The sequence below is a fragment of the Maniola jurtina genome, chromosome 7 (assembly GCF_905333055.1).
Source record: "Maniola jurtina chromosome 7, ilManJurt1.1, whole genome shotgun sequence".
Classification (NCBI taxonomy): domain Eukaryota; kingdom Metazoa; phylum Arthropoda; class Insecta; order Lepidoptera; family Nymphalidae; genus Maniola; species Maniola jurtina.
In genome coordinates this window covers 12,513,689-12,530,583 of record NC_060035.1, presented here as the reverse complement: position 1 = coordinate 12,530,583, position 16,895 = coordinate 12,513,689, and the positions used below count along the sequence as shown (strand labels likewise).

At 36.9% G+C, this 16,895-nt stretch overlaps 1 protein-coding gene across 2 annotated transcripts; it reads left to right on the top strand.

The window, feature by feature from the left end:
- Nucleotides 1-3,907: 3,907 nt before the first annotated feature.
- On the top strand, nucleotides 3,908-16,272 carry LOC123866585. 2 transcript variants are annotated; one of them, XM_045908226.1, is made up of 8 exons: nucleotides 3,908-4,038; nucleotides 11,152-11,237; nucleotides 11,691-11,853; nucleotides 12,829-12,908; nucleotides 13,876-13,949; nucleotides 14,371-14,533; nucleotides 15,630-15,733; nucleotides 16,097-16,272. In XM_045908226.1, exons 1-8 carry the CDS (start codon nucleotides 4,024-4,026, stop codon nucleotides 16,213-16,215), a joined length of 804 nt encoding a protein of 267 aa, XP_045764182.1. In that variant the 5' UTR covers nucleotides 3,908-4,023; the 3' UTR covers nucleotides 16,216-16,272. The 2 variants fall into 2 exon arrangements, with proteins under 2 accessions (XP_045764182.1, XP_045764183.1); XM_045908227.1 differs by having other exon boundaries at nucleotides 3,909-4,038; nucleotides 16,100-16,272.
- Nucleotides 16,273-16,895: the final 623 nt, after the last annotated feature.

Below are 16,895 nucleotides of genomic sequence, written 5' to 3'. Positions count from 1 at the left end.
ATACCTACCTTAAGTGAGACATGGTTGTGAGAACTGCTAGGTATATAATTCACCTAACAGGAAGAAGTTTGTATGATTCAACTGTATGCGTTGGTAAATAGGTACCTACATATTATAAAGTTTATTTTGGAATAGGGTAATTTCTAAATACAGCGACTTTTCCTTTTTCTTAAAGGACCATTGCTATCTATCTTTCAATTCAATTTCAGTAAAATTAATCAATATCGCGATATAAAAAGTTTTGCATTCATTAGAATCTCTTAAAATAAATAATGTAGGTACAATATTTCTAAATACTCTTTGTAGATCCAATAAAACTTATACATAATATTATAATAATATGTACTTTTATGAAAGTTTTTATGTGATTTTAAATTTTGACATTTTGTTAATTATTTTTTAGCTGTTGCCCGCGACATTTCCCACCAATTTTCAAAAAAATATTTCATTCCTTGTACTAACAATTACTGACACAACAAAAAAAGAAATATCCAAATTGGGTCCAATCGTCCTCAAATTATGGCGTGACCAAGGGAAATAGGGATTCATTTAGGTATATAAGATTTATGCCCTTATTCTGATAAATTATTTCAATTTCTATTAATGTTAACAAATATTTTTACCTATCTACTATCTAATATAATTGCAAGCTAGAAAAGGCTTGACATATAATATAATGCAATAAATTAATTTGACTTTGATTTTTTTGTAATAAAAAAACCTCCTTCTCCTTTTTTTGAAGTCGGATACTAAACTACGTATAGCTTTTCATTCTTTTATCTATGGTACAATTAGGTAGTTCCTTTATATTAAATGCAATATGATAATGCATTGATAAATCTACGTCTTAAATAAGTATGAATTCCGCTATTATGAATAACACCTAATAATCAAGTTGTCTATGAAATGCGTAGGCTGTACCTACTTTGTGTAGAAAATGGGCTAGCATATTAATTATGATGCCACGTGTAAAAATTAAATTAACATTACATCTTTTATACGTCTTTTATATCGGCAACATAGTAAAGTCTAATGCCCTATTTAAAATATTCATAAAAATAAACAAGTTCTTTTAAACATTCTATGTTAACTAGGTTTTAGGTTAGGTAACTAGGTACTTTTAAAATATAAGACCAAATAATTTAATACACTTAGATTTTTTAATGTTTTCACATAAATAGTTTGGTAATATAATTAGTTAATTATTACCTATACGCGATGTACCTAAGTAATAATTAATAGTTTGGTAATATAATTACCTATACGCGAAGTACCTACCTAAGTAATAATAAATAGTTTGGTAACCTATACGTGACATACCTACTCGTAAGTAATAATTACACTTCACCCAACTTACATAAAAACAAATGATATAAAAAATAATTTGATTAATTCATAAAACTTATAATTTTTAATAATTTATTCAAGTTTATAATAACAACCATAAAACTTTTTATGAACAAACAAAGAAATTAAACAAGGAGCAAAGGTATAAAAAGTAAGCAAGAATGATGGTAGAATAAAAAAGTATGTCTCGTAAAAGTCAGCCTCAGAAGTCGTAAAGCCAGTTGTTTCGATGATGATTTGCATATTACATTATTGCATTAGTGATCATATTTTATTTACTAAAATACATATAGGTGATGCCTGCGACTTCATTTGTTCATAGATTTAGATTCATTAAAATCCCGTGAGAACTCGTTGATTTTACGGGATAAAAAGTACAGGCTACGTTTTATCCCGGAAAATCAACGATCGTTAATCTCTATATCTTTCTGTCTATCTATTATCTCTCAATTTGGGGGAATCAAAGCCTATAGGATACCTACTTCTTGTTGACCTAGACTCATGAAATTTGGCAGGTAGCTATGTCTTAGTAGCACAAGTAAAAGAAAAATTCGAAACATTCTAGCAATCCATGCACAAAAATTTTTACCTACGATACATAATATAACCGTTGCTCCGTTGCGGCGTTATTAAAACATACAACAATAATATTAGTAGGATGTACGAAGCTTTTCCCCATATTTGGAAATTATCCTTTTTAATAAAGATTTTTTAGCTGAAATTCACTAACCCAATGTCATTTTATACCTAAACTATAATAGGGAATATTAAATTGTGACGTAATTCAACCGACAGGTTGTATGAGTCGACAAAATAAACATGTTCGTAGAAAACATGAAACGTAACAACTTTCCGGGAAAAGATAAGCAATGTGCGGTCAAAAACTTTTGAGGACTACGTAGGTAGGTACTTACTTAATGCCTACCTATATTTAATGGAACTTTTTACCTAAAAAAGCTGGATATTTTATTTCAACTTTCTCTTTCCGTGGGACAATTACTGTTATCTCTTGTACTACATCTGTAACTCTAGCCACGGTATGGAATGAAGATTCTACTGAGAAGAGCCGGCAAGAAATCCATTCCATTCCATCACCCCGTATGAGGCCACTGCTGGACATAGGCATTTCCAAGAGCGCGCCACCAAACACACGCCTTACTCATCCACCCGCTCCACTGTGGGGCGGACGGGTAGATTTCACATCGTAATTCAGTTTTTTCCAATAGTCTTACACAAATAAAGTAACTGTTGTGCCTGATTCCTGAAAACCTGTATTTGCTAGTCCCTCAGATTTTTTTGTACTAGTCCGATGACCTGAAAAAGACCACCTTCTTCAAATCATCGGTCCAGCTGGCTGGAGGTCGCCCCACACTACGCTAACCGTTTACCCATCATAATAAAATTGTCTACAGCAGGCGATACCTCTAATTGTAAATGTATTATATTGTAATCAAAATATGACCCAGGTACGAGATCTTACAGTAACTCATACATAAAGTAATACTATTAGATGACTATTAGAATCTTTTATTTCCGATTGATTCTTTTGTTTATGTGCTATTAACTGGAATGGAGCCAAATATTGTAATTGCCTGATGTTTCTTCCGTCACATGATGTATTCAGTATTAGATCGAAAGGAATTTCTCTCATACAACAAACTAGAGATCTAATACCCATACTCCATACGAATATTATATATCCATATAAGTACGAAAGTGTGTCTGTCTGTCCATATGTCTGCCTGTTTGTCTGTCTGTCTGTCTGCTAGCTTTTTGCGGCACATTTGTTTAACCGTTTTTGTTATAAAGATAGCTTGCAAGTTGCATCCCGTGGACGGACATATACTACTTTTTATCCCGGAAAATAAACAAATTCTCACGGACCCCGGATGGGTTCGAAACTAGTCGGGCTTACATCGACTCAATACATGAGTACAGCTGGTACATTGTAAACTTAAATTTCTCACGGATTTAAAATTCCCCTAATTACTTTAACTACGGATTTAAAAATCCCCTAATTACTTTAACTACGAGTTGTTGTTATAAATGCATTCAGAAATCCATAGGTACTTAATATTATAAATGCGAAAGTGTGTCTGTCTGTCTGTCTGCTACCTTTTCACGGCCGAACAGTTTAACCGAGTCTGACGAAATTTGGTACAGGGTTAGCTTATATCCCGGGGACGGATATAGGCTACTTTTTATCCCGGAAAATCAAAGAGTTCCCACGGGATTCCTAAAAACTGATTTGTATTACTGTATGTACACTTAACCGATTTGTATGTTTGGTACCGAGGTAGCTTGCGTCCCTGTAATTGACATAGGCATTTTACCCCGAAAAATCAAACAGTTCCCACTGGATCTTTAAAAACCTAAATCCACGCGGACGAAGTTGCGGGCATCCTCTAGTAGATAATAATTGTAAAAATTTCACGCTCTACCTATTACGCTTCATGAGATATAGGTCGCTGACAGATGGATGGACAGCGGAAGTTTAGTAGGTATTAGGGTCCCGTTGCCACCCATCCGCTACGGAACCCTTAAAAAGGGGCGTTTTAGGAAAAACCACCGAGGTGTGACCGCAACCCTACGCACGGCTTCATATAAAGCTGTGGCGCGAAGGATAAGTGCATTTTCCGAGCGTGCGTCCGCGCGTCAGTTACGTGTGTGACCAACATGGCGGTTGTACTTGTGAGTTCAATTATTATTTTTTCGTGAAAATAGAAAATATAGGAATATTAATTTATGATGATTACAATTATTACTATTATAAAATAAAATAAAAAAATTCAATTTTCTTAATTTTTTTTTAATAAACATTTAATTTGTTAATTATTAATTTTGTAAACTTCTGTAAAATAAATGAATACTATAATCTAATATTTGTAATTAATTGTCAGGTATAATTGTACCTACTTATTTAATTTACTCAATTTGCATTATTATAATATTATTTACTTTAATAAAATGGTCTTACCATATACTACTAACAAAAGTTTTTGCGTGCCGTAAGTAAATTACTCAGTACTTAGTAATGATGGTAGAAAGTGCATCAACGCATCACCGGTTCACTACAGAGCACAGGTCTCTTTTTAGAATGAGAAGAGGTTTGTCCATAGTCAAGTACGGATTGGCAGACTTCACACACCTTTGAGAACATTATGGAGAACACTCAGGCATGCAAGTTTCCTCACGATGTTTTCCTTCACCGTTACAGGAAACGATATTTACGTACTTAATTGCTTAAAACACACATAACTCCGAAAAGAGCAACCGCTGAGTTTCTTACTAGTTCTTCTCGGTAGGAAAGGCATTCCGAACTAGTGATTTGAAAAAGTTAGAGATGCGTGCCCGGAATCTAACCCCCGACCTTCCGAATAGGAGGCAGACGTTTTAACCACTAGGCTATCACCACCTAAATATTTACATAAGTAATAAGTATAGTACGCGACAGGTTGAGATGGCAATCGGGGTGGGGACGCCGCGCACACCCGCACAGCCCCTGCGCTAACCCAGTGCGGGTTGCGGGATAGCGCAGGTGACGTGCGGGTGTGCGGGGCGTCCACCCTCGTCATAACCCGACTGCCATCTCAACCTGTCCCGTCTTATACTTAGTTCCTTGTAAACCGACTTCCAAAAATGAGGTGGTCCTTAATTCGACCCCTTTTGTTTTTAATGTTTCTATGGTAAACTGTTGGTCAACTATTCATATACTATATATACAGTACCTCCTGGCGTAACATATAATTGTAGAGATTGGTGCGGGAGACGCGCCTGGGTGCACTACTAGCGACCTCCTTAAGTTTTTGAAATCCATAATGACAGGCGACGTATTACTTAAGTGATGCTTAAGTATGACTTAAGACACACTGAAGTTTCGCATGGCATAAAATTGGCGGGAAATGTGGCAATTTTCCAGTGACTTAACCATAAACCCTAAGCTTTGGAATATAAACCTTATTTATTTAAACCTTATTTGCAATGCGTTAACAAAATTTATTGAAATCTATATACTGAAAATTGGCGGGAAAGACAGTAGGTACCTATTCCCATTATATTTCTCGTGATCCCTAATCTTTTATTAATTTAGTATTATTTTACTTTACATTTTTAAATACTTATACCTGCTATTTTTTTTTCACCACAGGACACCTAATTAGATTTCAAATCGCAATCACACTAATATTATAAAGGCGAAAGTTTGTATGTGTGTGTGTGTGTGTGTGTGTGTGTATGTTTGTTACTCCTTCACGCAAAAACCACTGAACGGATTTGGCTGAAATTCAGAATGGAGATAGATAATATCCTGGATTAGCACATAGACTACTTTTTATCCCGGAAAATCAAAGAGTTCCCACGGGATTTTTAAAAAACCTACATCCACGCGAACGAAGTCGCGGGTATCAGCTAGTGAAAAATAAAAATCATTTGCTTAATCTCCTGTTTGGTGTGATTGTCGTTTAAACACAAGCCTTCTTATTAAAAATTTAGTATTAGATAATCTCAAAGAAAAAAAGTTGGCCAAGTGCTAGTTGGACTAGCACACGAAGGGTTTCCTACCGTCATACAAGAACTAGCATTTTTCAATTTTCATGGCAGCCATTTTGAAATTTCTATCACACTTAATATTATAAAGGCGAAAGTTTGTATGTGTGTGTGTGTGTGTGTGTGTGTGTGTGTGTGTGTGTGTGTGTATGTTTGATACTCCTTCACGCAAAAACTACTGGACGGATTTGGCTGAAATTCGGAATGGAGATAGATAATATCCTGAATTAGCACATAGGCTACTTTTTATCCCGGAAAACCAAAGAGTTCCCACGGGATTTCGAAAAAACTAAATCCACGCGGACGAAGTCGCGGGCGTCAGCTAGTTAGGTATATTTTGTTGTTATAGCGGCAAAAGAAATACACTCTGTGAAAATTTTAACTCTACAATTTACGGCTTACGAGATACAGCCTGCTAACAGACAGACGTCCGTCCGTCCGTCCGGGTGGGCAGCGGAAGCTTAGGTAGTAGTAGGGTCCTATTGACATCCTTAGGGTACGGAACCCTAAAACATTTATTTTTCTGTAGTTCAAAATGTCTTTGAACTTTTTTGGAGATTACGCTGTTAAGTGAAGTGTTTGCCATTTGTTCGTACTTACGCGAAATATTAACTATAAGCAGATTAGAGTGTAACGGTTTTTGTAAGCTATTTTAGGATTCCTTGACCCCTGGTTATGTCCATTGTGAAAAATATCAACATTACAGGGCATTCAACTTTAAATTAATGGAAAGTCACCATCTACTTAAAGTTTTCAGTAAACATAAATATTATCATATTCTTAGAATATTAAAATACAAGTGTAAATTAAAAATTTATAACACCCCCGACAAGTGAAGGTTACAGTAACTAGAAAAGAGCTGATAACTTTCAAACGGCTGAACCGATTTTCTTGGATTATAGCTAAGAACACTCTCGATCAAGCTTCCTTTCAAACAAAAAAAAACTAAATTAAAATCGGTTCATTAGTTTAGGCGCTACGATGCCACAGACAGATACACAGATACACACGTCAAACTTATAACACCCCTCTTTTTAGGTCGGGGGTTAAAAATAAAATAAAAGTATTTTTATATCCAAATCCATGCATAAAATCACATCGATCCGTTCCACCCTTGCGGCGTGATTGAAGGACAAACTCACCTATTAAATTAAGTAGTAGGATGCTCTTGAATTGCGAAAGTTCAAACACATGTTTGTTGAGTGTATCCATACAGACAGACTATTTTAATATTAGTATCCATACTAATATTACAAATGTGAAAGTGTGTCTGTCTGTCAGTCTGCTAGCTTTTCACGGCCCAACAGTTTAAACGATTTAATAAAATTTTGTACAGATGTAGCTTACGTCTCGAGGAAGGACATAACTTTTTACACCGGAAAATCAAATGCCCATCCGTTTATCCAATTTATATTTTGGTACAGAGGTAGCTTGCATCCCGGAAATTGACATAGGCATCTTTTTATCCCGGAAAATCAAAGAGTACCCACGAGATTCTTTAAAATCTAAATTCACGCGAATGAAGTCACGAGCATCATCTTGTAAGCAATGGATTTAATTCTCCATGGGCTTTGCACAAGTTAAATGCAAGTATCCGTACCTCATTTGAGTCACGCCCCGCTCCCATACACAATCTTGGTGACAAGTCCCCCATTATGTCACCATGTCCACGTTACGAGCGACAGCGCAAGTAGGTTAAGGTCCCTACCAGTGATACATGCTAATGTATGGCGTCCAGCGGGCCTTCCTTCCTCGGCCATTGCCTTTAGGGAGAAAGCAAGCTGAGTTTTTCAACCAATTTTTTTTTAATTTAATTTATTCTTGACTGCGATCATTTTTGATGGTAAGTGATGTTGCAGTCTAAGATGGAAGCGGGCTAACTTAGAAGGGCAGTTTCGTTATACCCCTATGATCGATTTCTACACGACATCGTACCGGCACGCCTCCGCCCTTAGGGTGGTAACTAGCCACAGTTGAAGCCTCCCACCAGGCCAGACCAGAGACAATTTAGAAAATATTTTTTTCTGAATTGCTCCTGCCGGGAATTGAACCCGGGACCTCCCGCTTATAAGACCACAGCGCACACCACTGCACCATGAATTTAATTCTCCATAGGTTTTGCATAAATGTAAATATCCGCACCTCATTTCAACCACGCCCCGCTCCCATACACAATCTTGGTGACAAGTCCACCATTATGTCACCATGTCCATGTCCACGTTTACGAGCCACAGCACAAGTATAGTACGCGACAGGTCAAGATGGCAATCGCGGTATGAGGCGGGGGGACGGGCGTACACCCGCACGTCATCCGTGCTATCCCGCAAACAGTTAGCGCGGGGACTGTTCGGGTGTGCGGGGCGTCCCCACCCCGATCGCCATGTCGAGCTGTCGCGTGGGTACTATAGGTTAAGGTCCCGCTAATATCGATGTGTAGCATCCAGCGGCCTTCCTTCGTCGGCCATTGCCTTTAGGGCGAAAGCAAGCTGAGTTGATCAACCAAAATAATTATTTATTCAACGAAACTAGCCTTTTCTGGTCAAATTGGATCTAGAAGCCCGATGTATAAGGCCACAGAATAATATAATAACATTGTATTGTGTGGCACAAGAACTCAAATTATGAGTAAGTAAGTAAAATAATATTACTATCAACCTTTACCAATTATATACCTAAGATATTTAATAATTCCCCATATCTTTCTCTTCTTTACATAAGTTTGGCCTTATGTCGATCTTTCGTCCAGCAAATCACAGTTGACACAGGCGTTGCTTTATTGTATGTTTACAATAATAAGTATGATTCTTTGGAATAATTCCTACTTCCGTACTGTTGTTTAGTTTCTATTGTTGCAATAAAAAATGTGATAGTGATGTTACTTACATTAATTACCTAGGTAAGTACAATGTTCCAGGAAGTCATAAAACTCCAGCTAGGCAAAGCTCATATAATGTATTTAGAAAAGTGAAGATAAATTCGTACGCTTGTGTATGTAACATATAATTATTTACGCATCACTGCGCCTGCGCCACAGAGTTCGTCAAGGTAGAAGCATCTAGATTCTAGACAGTAGAACGACTAAAACTTATCTTTTAAGTGATTCTTATTCGTATCATTGAATCATTGCCCGGCTGCAGTACGTAATGCAAGCAAATATTTTATACTAGAGGATGCCCGCGACTTCATCCGCGTGGATTTAGGTTTTACAAAATCCCGTGGGAACTCTTTGATCTTTCTGATTAACTTTGATAAAAAGTTGCCTATGTCAATTACAATATGAACGCAAACTGCCTCGGTACCTTTCATACAAATCGGTTAAGCGGATGGGTCTTTAGGAATCCCGCGGGAACTGTTTGATTTTCCGGGATAAAAAGTAGCCTATGTCTGTTCCTGGGATGTAAGCTAACTGTGTATAAAACATCAAAATCGGGTAAACTGTTGACTGTGAATAGCTAGCAGACAGACAGACCGACACACTTTCGCATTTATGTATAAATATATGTATATTTATGTATGTATGTATGGATTACGTAGGAGGTAGCTTATTAGTAAGTCTACTTAGTTATGGAGTTAAGTCTTTATGGAGTAACAAGTGAGGGAATGCTATGATTAATGAACATCTGTTACCGTAACCAAACCTGTGATACGATAATCTTAATCATTGTTATTGGCTGAATTTATCTTGCTAATACTAGTCTGTCTGCTAGATTCCTAACTATTCCATTCTGTTGATTATTTACTACCTGTTCCATAATAAAATTTTGTTTCAGTGATAAAAACAAACGAATTCAAATTGTACCAAATAAGTTAGTAAGTAGCATTAAAATATACAGTATTTACAGATTAGAGTGTAAAATCGGCCTTATCACTTGGTAGGTATCTCTTCTAGGCAACCTACGAGTATAATATATCATAAGGATAGATTGCATGGAAAGAGGGTTATTGAGCATTTTTATTTGTGAAACCAAAGTTTTATGAGGGATTGAACGATTAATAATATTATTATGCTATCTAAAAGAAAAAGCTGGCTACTCACTGACTGATCTACTGTACAGCTCAAACCACTGGATGGATCGGACTGTTTGGCACGCAGACCTAGGCATCCGGGATTTTCCGGGAAAATCAATGAATGAATTAAAAAATTTGATATTAATTTTAAAAGGCTAAAAATTTTACGCTTGTAATAATATAGCGCCGCACATTGCTACGAGAAGATAAAATATAATTACAAGAAACCCATGTAATCGATTGTCATCAGAATTATAAATATCCACCAACAAACAAAATTACCATTGATATGTGTAAATGTATTCCTTACATCACGCGCTCTTAACTTGGGGTTGAATGCCAATGTTAATTGATCCTTGTCAATTAATCATCTGTTAAAGATAGTAGAGCATAGATTTGAATGGCTGGATAGCCATGTATGAATCGGTGTGTTAACCTAATAGGGAACTGTTTGATAGTTTAGTGGTGGAACTTGAATTTCCACATAGGAGAGCACAGTTCTTTCAGGGGTAAGTAGGCTTAAGTAGGCAATATTAAAGTCAAAGTCAAAGTCATTTATTCAAATTGGATACTATTGTATACTTTCTGATCGTCAAACAATGATATAGTGGTGATAATAATTACGTTAACTTAAAACTAAGGCTACGAGGGTTCCAAACGCCCCCAAGTCTGAGAAGAGTCCACAACAAACTCAGCCGGGTATTTTTTTACTATCACCACTTTACCTTATTTTTTTTTAAATAATTTAAAAAAAAAACATATTGTTATTTAAATCTTAAAAAGATACAATACTAATTCTGATATTAACTTTATAGCGATTACCCTACCTAAATGAAAATTTCCAATCGTAACAATCTTTTGACCTCTAAATTACATAAATAAGGGGATATTTATGTAATTTAGAGGTCAAAAGATTCAGGAAAATATTTCATGAAGCCTTTAGTATTGTTTCGTGTACAATACGACATCGAAATCCGTAATCGTAATATCATGTCGTAACCCATTTTCCGTTTTACGGCCTCTCCGGCCGCGGCGAAGGATGGCACCAATGTCTCTAGAATTATAAGCAGCTCAAATCTGCTGGGATGATGGACTGGCCTACTTTGTTATTACCTACATAATTTACCTAAGTTACATAAGTAGATAATAACAGAGTAGGTCAGTATTACCACTAAAAAATGACCAAAAACAATCTTACTATAATATTTCAACGTATCGCAGTCGGGTTTTTAGTTTTCAACTTTTTTCCAGTTTATTCTAGCGGCTCTAAGCGCAGTGAGTGCAGCGCCTCCTCAGCGTCTCTACCAACACCCTACACAGCTGCGACAGTTGAACCCGTAAGTGCACTTTCAGCAAGAATATTACACGTAAAAAAAAGAATGTGACGTGTAAAAAGAAGAATATATGTACCTAGTATGAGTATCTATGGATCATGAATCATGACCCATGAATTTTCGCAAATTAAGTACGTTTGATCGCAATAACTGAACGCAAAATAAGTAGTCTAAACATGAGAAATATGATTGGGCATTGTACAAAATTAAATCTCAGCGAAACTGTAAGTATAGTCAAACCGGCTGGCTAAGGGCTAATAGCAATAAAACCTTTTAACAGTTCTAATGTTTTATATTTTGAACGGTCATGAGTCCTAATGCGTGCAACTTGCAAGTAAAATTCAACCTAAGAACTATAACGCCTATTTTTTTTAACAGAGCAGAAGGAGACCACGTTTCACTTAGGCGTCCGTCGCAATCGTCGAGTTTTTAATACTGGTCCCCTATCTATTTCAGCTTGGACTATTACTTGGATAATCCAGAAGAGGCGTACTACCAACAGGACAAACGAGCCAATGCGTCACCAAACAGCGCTCCGGCAAGATTGGAGACGTTGGAGCCGGACAGTGAGGTCGAGCTGATTCCTGGAGCCCAACCGCCGCAGCAGCCTCCTCAACAGGTAACAGGGTTTTGGTCAGGTTTAACAGCGCTCCAGCGAGACTGGAGACGTTAGAGCCGGACAATAGAGTCGAGCTGATCCCTGGGGTCCAACCACCGCAGCAGCCTCCTCAGCAGGTAACAAAGGTTCAATCAAGTTCAACAGAGGTCCAGCGAGACTGGAGACGTTGAAGCTGGATAGTGAAATCGAGTTATTTTCTTGAGCCCAACTGCCATAACAGCCTCCCCAATAAGTAAGCAGAATCAGCAATTATACACGTATATAACTGGTTTTTTATTCAAAGAGATTTGGGAGTAAATTGCGGTAAAATGATATCCAGGGTTCAATGACCTCCCTGGCGCAGTGATGAGTGCTGTGGTCTTATATGTGGAAGGCCCCGTGTTCGATTCCCGGTAGGGGCAATTTGGCAATTTTATAATTTCTAAATTGTCCTGGTATGTTCTGGTGGGAGGCTACCGTCGTGGCTAGTTACTAACCTACGAAAAAGCCGTGCCGCCTAATGAAATATAAAATAAAAACTGCCATACCCTTTCCAAGTTAGCCCGCCTCCATCTTAGACTACATAACTTTTCCACCTGCTCCATTTTGTGTAAGCACCTACATATAACGCCTGTTTATTTTTCTTAGTAGCTGTTTCATTGGTGAAATTGCTAACAGATTTTAAATTGCCTACTCAAGAGTAAAGACGCAGTCAATTACAATAAATAATTATTCACAATCATTCTTATAAATCTGTCTGTTTGTTACTTTTCAAAAAAGGAACAGGGATAGCTTGTATCCTGGAGACGGATAAGTTTTATCCCAGAAAATGATAGAGTTAATCAGCACCATACTTGACTAATGGAGGTGATGATGCATTGTACCATATTATCTCCATGTGTATACTTAACTAAGTGAAAGACTGATCGCTTTTCAAATAAATACAATTTTTCTTTAGTAATTATTTATTAACAATTTTTATAATCTTCTTTCCAGACACCCGTTGCTCCAAATATACCGGGTTTGATTCCCGGTCAGAGAGTATTTATAGTGCACATGCCAATACCTGGAATTAGGTGAGCATCCACCTAAATATTCTAGAAACTTTAGGCTTAAATACTTTTCATTGAATCCATAACACTTATAGCTAACCGACATAAGTTATGGTCTACCAAATCAGTGTTATTTTCCTGCTGAAATATACCAACCGATATAAATTGGATGCTCTTGTGTAACACACATTTCACCACCACACCTTACCTGAAATATCTGGGCCTAGAAACTTCAGATATTAATAGACATGTAGATAAGGCAAACTTCCACAAAAGATTTTAAGAAACTCCGCCTTATCTAAGCTGGGCAGTTCAACGAGTAAGATATCCAATTTTCGCCTTCGCTCTGAGAATACAAGTAATTTCTCATAACGGTAATAAGGTAACTGGTAATAACAATTACCTATTCGCAACAAAGTAGGTAATAACACAGTTCTTTATGTTTCCGCAGTGGTTTAATGCCCTACAACAGCCTAGCATTAAGTTCAATTTTTGATCTAACGCTACTTTGCAACAGCTTTATTTATTTTTGCATTTCAAAGCTCAAGAAAATAAAAGTAAGCAAAGTAAAGCAAATAAAACATGCAAATTAGCGTTAGAACAAAAATTTAACGGTTCAGACCTCATCGTATTTTCAGAATGTATACTAATTATTTATTATCGCATTTTTAAAGTGACGTGTACTTTCATACAAACTTTCAACTTTATTAGTCCCCTTGTTTGGTGTGGAATTTTGAAAAATTCTGGAACACGTATTTCTTTATTTCGAAAACTTAAATAGCAAGCCTTCAAACCTGACAGACTTTCATACAAATTTCGAATTCTTGTTTGACCCCCATATTTAAAAAATCCTGTCATAGCGGATGCTTCCGTCATAATAGCTATCAACATGCCGTTCAGCACCATCCGTCCAGTGGTTCATTGAGTTATGCGTTGATAGATCAGTCAGTCAGTCAGTCATCAATAAAAAATTACCATATTCTTTTTTCAGGCCTGGGACAGTAGGAGGCTACCAGCCGGTGTACGTCGTGGCAGCAGCACCTCAAGCCAATGCCGCGTACCCTGGTAAATACACGCCTACCATTTATTATTAGCAAAACATTTTCCCAAAAATTAATTTGGGCCATGAAGATAATAATATGAAAAGTAATAAAGTGTTGAAATTGAATAAAAAGAAACACAAAAAACATTACACATCAAAAATATTAGTAGGTACAATTTGGCGGCCTTATTACTTTGAAGCGATCTCTGCCAGGCAATCCCGTTACAGAGGATATAATGACTAGTTAGAAAGGGTAAAAGGGTAAACATAAGCGTAAGAAGCGTTTTGATTTTCCTGATTCTTATAATACTCCATCAATTGCTTCCATGAGACCTTCAATTCTGAGGTCCCAGGTTCAAAAAAAGTAAAACTGGTTGGGTTCTTCCACGAAGAAATTCTCAGTAAGTTTTTATTTAAAAAATAATAATTCTATTTTAAATACAGGTTACCAAAACGCAGTTCTCGTGAACCCAGCTTATGGAGGTCAGCCCGCGGTGCCAGCAGGTTACCCCATGCAAGGAGTTCAGGGCAACCCTAACCTGGTGTTCCGAGCTCCTGCATACAACGGACCTTATGGGTTAACGCTGCAAGAACCGGTTAACTATCAGTAAGTTAACACTGTTGCGGATGATATGAATTGGGATTTGACGATCTCCCAGGCGCAGTGGTAAGCGCTGTGGACATATTAGTGGAAGGTCCCGGGTTCGATTCCCGGCAGGGGTTTGGAATTTTATAATTTCTAAATTTCTGGTCTGGTCTGGTGGGAGGCTTCGACCGTGGCCAGTTACCACCCTACCGGCAAAGCCGTGCCGCCAAGCGATTTGAAGTATTTTGGCCTCACAACATTTAACGTTACATAAGCAACAAAAAGACGTAGGTAGTGACAAATCCAAAACTAGATCACACTAATATTATAAAGGCGAAAGTTTGTATGTGTGTGTGTGTGTGTGTGTGTTTTTTTTTTTTTTTTTTTTAAATTATATAGACTAGCGCTTGGCTGCAATCAGACCTGCTAGCAAGTGATGATGCAGCCTAAGATGGAGCGCGCTTGCCTAGAAGTTGCCTATTCACTCTTGACTTGAAGGTACCCATATTATAGGTGGAAGGGAAAACTGACGCCGGAAGGGCGTTCCATATCCTAGCGGTTCGAATTAGGAAAGAGGAAGCAAATCGTTTCGTACGTGTTCGAGGAATTTCGACTACGTACGGATGCAGACCTTGACGATGCCTGGCAGTACGATGATAGAAAGGTGAAGGAGGAACCAGGTCAAAGAGCTCTTGTGCACACTCTCCGAAATATATCCTGTAGAATACCGATAGACTGGCAACTTTACGCCGATATTCTAAACTTTGGAGTTTAGTTTTCATCAGTGCTTCGTCACCAATGAGTCTTCTAGCTCGGCGATCTACCGAATCCAATGCTTCGAGCTGGTACTTGGCAGAGCCATCCCATAAATGGCTGCAGTACTCCATGCACGTTTGTTACTCCATGTATGTTTGTTACTCCTTCACGCAAAAACTACTGGACGGATTTGACTGAAATTTGGAATGGAGATAGATAATATCCTGGATTAGCACATAGGCTACTTTTTATCCCGGAAAATTAAAGAGTTCCCACGGGATTTCAAAAAACCTAAATCCACGCGGGCGAAGTCGCGGGCATCCGCTAGTAAAATATAAAATCACGTGAAATATTTTTACAGGCAAATCCCAGCTCAACAGTTCGTTCAGGTGCCACCTAACGCTGTAAACTTTGCTCAGCTCGTGTCTTTGCAGGGACAACAAGCCCAAGAAGCTAGACCAAAAGGTAAGATCTTGATGGGTGTAGTTAATGCCGGAGCTAAGGTCTATCTTTCTATCGTTCTAAAAAATCTATTATTATAAGTATGCTCCTGAAAAAATCATATTACACAGCTTTTAAGATTATGTAAATTATAAAAAACGTGGATTTGACCTGCAGCTCGTTCAAGCAATGCGCGGGACTGCAAATAATTTAATGGCATAATATTGTATATCAAATCTTTAAGTAGAACAACTGTCGAGTTTCTCGCTGGTTCTTCTTTGGAGGAAAGGCATTTTGAACCAGTGGTAGTTGCATTTGACGATTCAAAAATACTTATACAAGTTTAATTGAATGAAAAATATTTTGATTATTTATTATTTTTGTCAGCAGAGTCTCAAAATGCTGAACAGAAAAGTGCCAGCCAAGTGACAATCGACTCCAAAGAATCAGCAGTGGAGCAAAATAGAAATGAGAAATCTCAAGGACTGACTAGGAACAAAGCTTAGACTTAATTATTATTTATGTATTTATCTATTTAATTTGCAATTAATAAATTACAATTAGACTAATTACCGAAATTTATTCAATAATCAATCCATCTGTAATCTGTCGCTAAATTACATGGCAACACTGGCAATAAAAACCATAATTATAATTAAATTAATTTTATGGTAATAATCATTTTTGTATTTATATTTATATTTTTATTTTTGTGTTTAGTCTAAAATGTAAAATTATTATCTGTAACGCTGTTGACTAAAAATAAATGAATAAAATAAAATAAAATTGTCAATATAACTAAAGTAACTTATCGACAAATTACACATAGTTTTATGAAATTTTCCAGATGATTTTTGTTTGTAAGTTTCTTCCGTTGCTGTCAAATTACGGTTATTTTCATCCCCTAATTTCAGCTTTCTGTTTTATTCTGGTTTTATTTAACAAATCAAAAAAACAATATCTCGCAATACCTAATTATTATGAAAGTTTTAATTATATTGTACCTGATTGTAATAAATGTAAATATTTTTTCTTGCTTGTTTTTTTCTTTTATTTAATTTATGTGTAAACTACTTCGGTTTTCTAGTATTGTAAGACCCTCCAACCTTTTCAAGCCTAACATTGGCCAGTTACCAAAATTAAGCATTAAAAGAAAAGTAGCGCCAACATTATCTGAGTTAGCAAC

Coding starts and splice junctions, on each gene's coding strand:
- LOC123866585 (XM_045908226.1), top strand. Junction 11,238..11,690: donor CAGCTGCGACAGTTGAACCC/GTAAGTGCACTT, acceptor TATCTATTTCAG/CTTGGACTATTACTTGGATA. Junction 11,854..12,828: donor CGCAGCAGCCTCCTCAACAG/GTAACAGGGTTT, acceptor TCTTCTTTCCAG/ACACCCGTTGCTCCAAATAT.